Source organism: Alligator mississippiensis, chromosome 11 (genome assembly GCF_030867095.1).
Source record: "Alligator mississippiensis isolate rAllMis1 chromosome 11, rAllMis1, whole genome shotgun sequence".
Lineage (NCBI taxonomy): Eukaryota > Metazoa > Chordata > Crocodylia > Alligatoridae > Alligator > Alligator mississippiensis.
In genome coordinates, this window is record NC_081834.1 from 30,946,048 (window position 1) to 30,955,368 (window position 9,321).

The window sequence follows — 9,321 nt, forward strand, 5'->3', positions numbered from 1 at the left end:
ATCAAGAGCAAAGCTTCCCAATTAAGTAGCTAAACTCCCTTGGGGAAGTAATTTAAAGGAGCTGGTAGACCTGGTATTTCCACATCTATGGCTAGTACCAGAAACGCTGGAGTTGCAAGAAACAGGTTTGAACATTTTTTTCCCCTCCCACCAATTTAAGGTAAAAGTGCAGCAGCTGTTAGTTTGGACTGCTGAGACAAGTGATAGGATTTGTTAAACTCCCATTTTAAAAACTTAACTTACAAAAAGCAACCAGTTATTAAATTTCAAGGGTCAGGAAGTATTGCCATGGGAAGCTCATTACTCCATAAGATCAATGAAGTTACAGATGTAATGCATGATTTGCCTATTATTAAGAACTTACTAGAACCAAAAGCAAAAAAAAGTTCCCCGAAAAGTAAGGTGGAATCTGTTCATGCATGTTTGTGCTTCCTGTAAAGTAAAGCAAAGCATTTCACAACTGCTCCAAGTATTACATTAAGTAGGTTTTTGGTTGGGTTTTTTTGTTTGTTTGTTTTTTTTAAGAACACATTGCTGTGTGAAGTTTGATGCATCTGAACCTTAAGACTGCTGCACCCAGGAGCTTTCTACAGCTCTTCCCATCTAGAAGAAAGGGAAGTTTCCCAATTTACTTACTGATCCATAAATTAAGAGGTTGCTTTTGCCCTCTGCACAGAATAGGGGTGGCCAATGCAGCTTCTGAAGAACTGAAGATATTCTTTTGCTCTGTGTTCCTTATTTTGTTTAGTTTCCTTCAGCTGTTATTCTTAGAGTCATTATTGCTGCTTGAGAACTGAACAGCTTTCAAGGAGCATGCATCTTGCAGCTAAATGGGTTAGGAAGTCTGCCACCCCAGTACAGAACATGGCACAGCTATACCTCCAAATGTGAAACTGCATCGTGCCATTTAAATTGCAGTATGAAAATAGCACTTTAAAAAATAAAAACAAGGTACAGAGCCCACCTGTCCTTTGGAAATGTGTCTAATTTCTACCTCAAGTTTAAGTCTGTTACAGAACATGAGAAAAAACAGGGGTAGGAGAATATTCATCTTAAACAGATGTACTGTAAAATTGGTATAAACAAAAACAGCACATTTCAAAAGTCTAAAACAAATGGATGGAGATAAGGGCATTCCACACTATGGTTTGGTTGTCAAGGATTAGATATGTATTCAAAAGGACACATTGTATGAAAGCAGGTATGAGAGCTTATCCAAGACTTACACTGGGTACAGGTTAAGGTATGAATTTATCTTAAGAGCCTGACTCTGCTGCTTGCTACAATAAAAAGAGTACATTTTTTGGTTTAGCTTGTAATTTTGGAAAGGAGTAAGCCAGACTAGGCCATTTATCAGAAACATGTCCATACAGGGAGATAAGTCAGATAAATGTCTCAGGTAGATAGAGCATGGTATTGAAGAAATTAAATACAGGTACTATAGAATTAAGTGACAAACTCCAATTTTACATGGCAAGACAACCAAATCATTCTGTTGCTTTAGTGAATAATTAATGCAACTTTATGTGCAACAGTATCTGTTCAATCCATTCTTCATTTTACCATGCAGTCTTATGCAAACTGCTAATTAAGTAAAGGCAATGGACAGTTCAAACTAAACATCTGATTAATTCTAGAAGGGCTGGAATTATTTGAGTGACTGATGGATAGACCAAATGACTTCAGTATATCTCGTGGTTCTGGGCTAGCATAGAATAAAGCAGGTATTTATGGACCTCCACCATACATGTGACAACAAATTATTAGCTGAACTTCTCAGAGTCAGAAAATGTGCTTGGAATTCATTTTTATTCTAGGAAATTAACTTTACAGTATGAAAAATATTTACACAAGATGTTAAGTTAGCCTGAACTGGTATTGCAGGAGTCTTACATAAATACAATAAATGAAGTCACTTTGCTTTGAGTGGCAATTCAGTATATTGCAGTTGCTTATAAAGGTTCACAAATATCTAACAAGTCCCTCTGTTCTCAGCTGCATAACCTGGAAGTGTTTAAGTTGCATATGAAAGAAAGCTACATGAACACACTTAAATAAAAAACTGGATTATATAAAAGTGATGGTGCAGCAACTCAATTTGCTGAACACAAGGAAAAAGAAACAAGAAAAATCAATGGCCATTTAAGCAATGTAGTTTTCCATTATGAAAAATGTACATCCATTTTATATCACTTCAAGATGTCTGGCACTGTACTCCTGTTCTAGGTCCTTCCTCATCATCTTCATATGCTTCTCCACTATTACGGTAGGTTTGCTCTCTTGGGTCAAAGTCTACAAGATCTACCTGATCCATGTCATCTGTAATCAGGACTTCTTTTCGTGGAGGAAGCAGACCTTCCAGCATACACAATTTCTCCCTTGGAAGCCAGTGGTGCTCTGGAAATTGGACCTACAATAAATAAATGTTATTCTGTAAATAATTATTCCTTAGCTGAAGTGCTACATAAGGCATGAAGGAGAATAAGACAAAAAGCTTACCAAGAACTGTACGATTAGACAACCTCTGTCCAATGGAGATTTGTAAATGGGCATCCCTTCACTGTTGATACATTTTAAGTCACCATGCTTTATCACTTCTCCTATCCAGAGAGAGGTATTAGTTTAAGCCTGAAAACTGGTACCTTTACATTGACTTTATAGCCCAACAGTTTTTATTAAAAAGAAACGTTCCCATTTGAAGAGCATCTCTCCATTTTGTGAAAACCCAGGCAGACATCGATGTGGTGGGGGCAGCTATTTTTAACAGTAGGTGAAAAAACCCTAACTTAAAAGAATGTTATCAATTCCCCTTTGAGAGGTATTCTTTCGATTTATCTGCTACATGTGGATTTACTAAATTCCTAGTTATTTGGTCCCAATGTCTAGCTTCTCAGAAGCTTGACATCTTTAGAGAACATGTGTACCCACAGACAACACCATTGTGCTAGACGACCTCACCTAAGGACTGACTCAACTTCTGAAGGACATCGACAAATTGCATTTTGAAAGCCAAAAAAACAGGAGGGTTTTTGATTAAAGCCATACACAGAGCTAACAGTTGCCAGAAATTTAACTGCTGTAACAAATTCAGAAACACAGCGGCACCTTCAATAGAAGCAACTGCATCAATGGTTAAAACCTACCTGGTCTAGTAGATATAATAAGGATCCTATTATCCAGTGTTTCAATAGTCTTTCTGAAGCCACATAAAGCCTCACAGAGTTGGATTCTCATTTTCATAATTAAATCATGTCCCCGTCTCTGAAAGACACTGTGATCCCTTTGATCAAGCACAATAATGACATCACCAGGTTCCAGGTCAGGTTCTTGATCACCTTCTCCATGAAATACCATTTTTTGCCCATCTTTCATGCCTAAAAGGAAAAAACAAGTTACAAATTGGTTTTATTAAAAAAAACCCTAATACTTTACAATCTATTTAGAGTCCCTAAAAATTTTACAACTCAGTTCCTTTGAGTTAAGAAACAAACTAGTTGCAAGGTTTTCAGGGTAGACCTGCTTAATTCTTACCTTTATCAATATGAACTTCTATGATCTTTTTCTCTCTAACAACTTTACATCCATTGCAGTTTCCACATCTATCTTTTGGATTTATTCTTTCACCTTGGCCTTTGCATTCTGAACACACTGTTTGAATTTGCTGCACCATGCCAGGTCCAATCTGTTGAACAATAACTTGCATTCCTCTTCCTTTACACATGGGACACTTTTCTATGGCTCCTCTCTTTCCACCGTATCCTTGATAGAGAAATAAAAAAGAATTCACCCGAAGCAAAGTTTTAAAAGGAAAGCTAGTCACTCAGCCATACCAGACTGAAATTTCCTATTAAGTCTCTAACTCTTTGCCTCTAAGGGAGGGAGGAGTACATTTAGGATAGGCTAGATCCACTGGAAATTCTGTAAAAACCTATGAAAGCTTAATTTTTGCATCATGTATCCATCTCTCACAGTTATTAAAATCCCCATCAAATTAAACCAGATTTTAGGTATACTACCATATTGCTCACACTGTCAGCTTTTATCCTTCCTTTCACTTCAGCAAGTGGTCATAAAATCTTTAACATAATTACAGCTTTTTGAAACCATGTCATTCACTAGATTTCTTTAAGCCCAGGTTGTTAGTATTTGCATATAACCCAACTTGTTCTTCCAGAGGTAGAGCGCCACATTAGGTGGTCATGTGACATTATCCATATGCCAAGACAACAAGACTCAAACTTTTACCTAATGCAAGTCAATAAAAGGCAGCTCAAAGAACACTCCTAGCTGTTGAATATTCTATAGCTCTTAATTTGATTCTTGTCTGTAAAGATCTTGATCTCTAGTCTCTATTAATATGCAAGTAAGATAACTGCTTCATCATCAGAGCTTTTTAATTAGTGACTGGGTACCACAGCAATTACTCAGTAGAGGTTCATATAAACCACTTTTGGAATTAGTTTGTACTTTAAAAGAAGTGAGGATTTTCTTTGTTGTTAAAATGCTTACCTTCACACTTTGCACAAATCACATTCTTCTGTAGTGCCAGCTTCCTTGTGACTCCATTATACAAGTCTTCAAGAGATACGCTTAACTGATGCACAACATTCTTCCCTTTAAGGAAAAGGATTTTAAATAGGTCAACACTGGGACAATTATAATTATCCATGACTTCTTATAAGGTTTCCAAGCAGATTGCTTGTTAGTGCAAGACAGTAGCATAAGAAAGACTGAGTATATTACAGACAACAAATACTAGAGGGCTACATTCATCCCTCTCAAATATGCACAACTTAACAGTTGTCAGTTTCACTTGCACAGGACTATAATTTGACTTTAAAAAAATCAAGCAAATGTCATTAATCCCATTTGCCAACTTGGTTACGTCAGCAAGAATAAGAGCACTATCAACTTGATATTTGATCTTAAAAAGTACTTTAATTAGACCCATCTTCAGATTTTCAAGCAGTGGCACAAGCAGGGTTTTCCTGGGTAAACCTTTCTGGAGTGTAAGGAAGGGGGCGTAGGTTCCAAGAGCAGGCATCCTCCCCACACTTCCATCTCCAGCTGCTGCTTCAGCCCCATGTGTTCTGCTTACCCCCTAGCCCATGCTCTTAAAAAGAGCAGCAGCATGGTGCCTGTGCATCAGCTGCTGCAGCTACAAGAACATCACTGGGGCAGCTCTTATTGCTGGGGTGCAGACTCTATAGGGATGAGGGATAATTTTGGCACCTTTTAAGCCAGTGCCAAACGCTATGGTTTTCATGCCACTGCCACAGCATTAGTGACAGGAAAAAGAATTTTTCTGAAACCATGTATTAAACTGGCAAATGGTGGTGAAATGGTGACAGTGCTACCAAAAGCAAGACATGAGCTCAAGTAAAATTTTAATGAAGTTATTTGTAGTAACCCCAAATATTACAATCTTATGACAGTAGACACATATAGCGAGCAATTTTTCAAGTTGATGGTGCCCTTTGAGGCTATCTGCCTGAAGTACATCAGTAAGTCAGGGATTTGCCTTGTAAGTATTACCCACAAGTCTTAACTCCCATTCCTCTGTTCTGACAGCCTCTCTACCTAGTACCTTTCTTCTCTGGATTTCCATGTCCCACTTAAGAAAAGAAATAAAGTTAGCAACATGTCTTAAATCGCATTATCTATATTGTTAGACTCTAGTTTCTATAGAAAATGGATCAGTTCATGCCTTGCAAAAGTTGCTGTTACAACAGGTAACATCTACACTATGTTCATTTAGTAATTGTACTAAAAACACACTTGCTTCTTATTATGCACTAGTGTGTGGTTAAGTTCTAGAATTTGTTTAGAACTATGTACCTCTTCTCTCTCTAGTCATTCGGCCTCCACCACCAAAGAACATGTCAAAGATGTCCATGGGTGAAGAGAAGTTGCCGCCACTCAAGCCTCCTTCTTTAATAGCCTGTTCCCCACCCTGGTCATAAAGGTCCCTTTTCTTTGGGTCCGACAGAACTTCATATGCCTGGGATATGAGCTTAAACTAAAAAAAAAGAGAAAGAGACGCTCTGAGCAACTATGACCAAAAGCATGAATAACTAATCCAGTTATACAAGTTAACTGCCTCAGGATTTCAACTGGAACAAAAAAACAAAACAAAAAAAACCTCTTGCAGGACTTGCAATTCATTTATAGAAAGCTTTTTAAACAGTTTGTAAACATATGCAAGACAGACTAGCAAGGTATTTTGTTCCATGGGCATGTACTCCCCCCTCCCCTCCATATAACCAGCTCCCTCAAAGTGTCTGCCCACTAGAGTTTGAATGTTGTTTGCAACCGTTACACCATTTTATGCACCTGAAGGCCTAGTAGAATATTGTAACTAAACCTTAGATAAAAAAATCCAGTACTTTGGGGGAGGAGGTTGGGTCCCAAAGAATCCTAAAGCTGTTCACCTAGCTCTTGCAGCAATCTCTAGTAGTACATAGCAACATAAACAGCAACAAAGGAGTCTATGGCCATTAGAACTACAGAGAAGTTTAAATGACCTCAACCAGGGAGTTCATCTTTTTCCAACTAGAAAACCTGTTGTAAGTGCTTCTATTACATTAAGCAGTCTGTATCGATTATGTCTTGCCCCCCCCAATCAAAGAATATGTAAAGCCTGTCTTAAAAGTGATTTTATGAATCCAGACTTCTACATTTCTTGTAATCATGAAATGTGTTCAAGGCAAAATAGAAAGATGCATTCAAAATTATACACATTAATGAGCTACAAAACTGACAAGCATGAATCAAACTATACTTCCACTGTATTCCACAGAAAGCCTATCAATCCTATTATCTACTCATCAGTTTTTCTTCTGACCCAGACTCTACTGTGTAGCAATTACATTTCTAAAATCAATAGCTCAATTTCCTTTCTTTAATAAATTATCTGCACATCAGAAAAGAATTCCCTAGTCTCCAAAAAGCATTCTTCCCACACCTCTGTGGAGCAGAACATATGAAGCAAACACTGGAGTACACAATTAGAATCCTCTAGTTTCATCCTAGTGAAAGCTTCAATGAATTGTGCTATTTGTACGCTAGACCTATCTACTACGCATCCTGTGCGCTGACTGATGAAGCTGGTTTAGAATTACTTGGAAGTAGTTTTCAGAAGCTTCACCAAGTTTGTGAGCGCATCACTGGAACTATGATTAACTTTCACAGCTTTCTTATTACACTGCCCTTTTCTCAGGTGATAGATGAAAAAAGGAGTTCTCTTTTTTTACTATCTCCTAAAGGTTAGCAAAACCTTTATAAATCTAAAGGCACCTAAAATGGCTCCCTCTGGAGTTACCTTGCCCATCAACACTAGCCTTTTCCATGCAAATATCATGTTGTTCTGAAGGACAGCTCCACCACTTCAAAGCAAAGGGATCTAAATAAATACTAGGGGCAGCTGCCAGTCCTTTTATACTGGATGACTTTTTACTGAAGTTTATACCATCCAATCTCTTAGGCCTTCTCTTCAGCATGGCTTGGAAACTCTAGGAACTGAAACAAGTTTTAAAGCAGGGGGGGAAAGAGAAGAGAGGAAGAAGGAATAAGAAGTACCATAAATCAGGCCAGATCATAATAGCCAGCTCTGAGTTAGCCTATTTCTTCCACAAGTTAGCCCCCCTAAATTAGCTTTAGTTTGACAGCTGAATTAGCAATGCTCCCTTTAAGTCCAGCAAAGCAGAACAAGCTGCAAAAGGAAAGTTTCATTTGAATACTTATTTCCTCTCCAAAAGGCCTAGAAGATCCAATATACTTAGTGATGAATGTACCACAGTGCACTTGGAGGCCCCTGTATTCATCTACTAAATATAGGACAGAATTAAGGAGAGAACACCAAGGGCTGCGTAACACCATACTTGACACTTGTATAAAGCATCTAATGCTTGCGCAGGCTGTAATCACCTGTGTGGAAGCAGCTAAATAAAGTCCCTAGCTTCTCACCACCAAGCTTAACACCGGGGGCTCCTGGGATCTTATTTTGATAACAATGCCGTTTCCATAGGCACAGAGTCAGTGCCCCGCGGGCCCCGGCACAGCTGCGGCCGCGGGTCCGGAGGGCAGACAAGGTCTCCGCGCACAGGCGGTCAGAGGCTGCACAGACCCCCAGAGGCCGCGCCGCTGGGGACAACGCGCCGGCTCCGCCCAGCACGGAGCGGGCCCCGGTTACCAGGGCTCCCATGTCTCCCAGGAGTGCTGCACCGCCGCCGGCTGCCCGGCCCCTCCGCGGAGCAGGTGTAAGGAGCTGCCCGCGTAGCGCTCCGGAGGATCCCCGCCGCCCCGCACCTACCCGCTCGCCCTCGCTCGGGTTCTTGTCGGGGTGGTACTTGAGCGCCAGCTTGCGATAGGCGCGCTTTATCTCGTCCGAGCTGGCGCTGGGCTTCACCTGCAGGATGTCGTAGTAGCCGGTCTCCTTCACCATGGCGCCTGCGGCGCGGCGCGGCCGTTGACGCGACCCCAGACCAGAACCGACCCCTGCCCGCAAACTCCGCCCGCCCCTAGCACCGCCTCCCGCTCCGCTCGCGCGCCTCGCCTGCCCGCCGCTTTTATACCGGCAGCGCCGAAGCTTCTGGAATGACGCCGCCCTACGCCACAGGCTGTGGAACGGTCTAGAATTCCCGCGCGTGACGTCACGGCCCCCCCACCCCAGAAGAGGAGCCGAGGCGGGGCCTCGCTTGAGTTCTCAGAGTGGGTGGGTGTTTCCTTGCAGCCTCACGGGTTCTCCCCCTGCAGGGGCGCAACGTCCCCTGCGCTTCCTATCCTGCTCTCCTGCTGCTCCTTGAGTTGTAGGAAGTCAGGGTTGGAAGGGACCTCAGGAGGTCATTTAGACTAGTGTTTCTCAACCAGTGGGACACGAAAGTCACGTAGGTGGGACTTCAACTCTAAATATTAATGATTAATGTCAATTTTCAAATGATACTAAAATGCATGTAAACGTAAAAATACACTTTTTGGGAAAAATGGGGTTTTGTTTGCATCGTGGTGGGGACCAGGGTTTTTTGATGAAATGGTTGGCGGGAGGTAAGGTGCAGAAAGCTGAGAACCTGACATAGTCCAACATCCTGCTCAAAGCAGGGCGGTCCCCAACTAATCCCAGCCAAAGCTTTGTCTAGCCAGGGCTTACATACCTCTAATGATGGAGAGTCCACAACCTCCCTGGGTAACCTGTCCCAGTGCTTTACTACCCTCCTAGTGAGAACATTCTTCCTTAAGCATCCAGCAGAGCCCCACCCCATCCTTACACGCAATAAACGCCTCACTGCTGCTCCCTATACTCCCCCCCCCCCCCCTGCACCCCCA

General features: G+C 41.4%; 1 protein-coding gene across 3 annotated transcripts; it reads right to left on the reverse strand.

Moving 5' to 3' along the window:
• Positions 1–1,790: 1,790 nt before the first annotated feature.
• On the reverse strand, positions 1,791–8,594 carry DNAJA4 (DnaJ heat shock protein family (Hsp40) member A4). 3 transcript variants are annotated; one of them, XM_019477879.2, is made up of 7 exons: positions 8,574–8,594; positions 5,839–6,019; positions 4,510–4,614; positions 3,532–3,759; positions 3,144–3,374; positions 2,500–2,600; positions 1,791–2,410 (listed from the first exon to the last, which is right to left on the reverse strand). In XM_019477879.2, exons 2-7 carry the CDS (start codon positions 5,894–5,896, stop codon positions 2,195–2,197), a joined length of 939 nt encoding a protein of 312 aa, XP_019333424.1. In that variant the 5' UTR covers positions 5,897–6,019; positions 8,574–8,594; the 3' UTR covers positions 1,791–2,194. The 3 variants fall into 3 exon arrangements, with proteins under 3 accessions (XP_019333424.1, XP_006261401.2, XP_059570747.1); XM_006261339.4 differs by lacking the exon at positions 8,574–8,594 and adding an exon at positions 8,312–8,521; XM_059714764.1 differs by lacking the exon at positions 8,574–8,594 and adding an exon at positions 8,408–8,520.
• Positions 8,595–9,321: the final 727 nt, after the last annotated feature.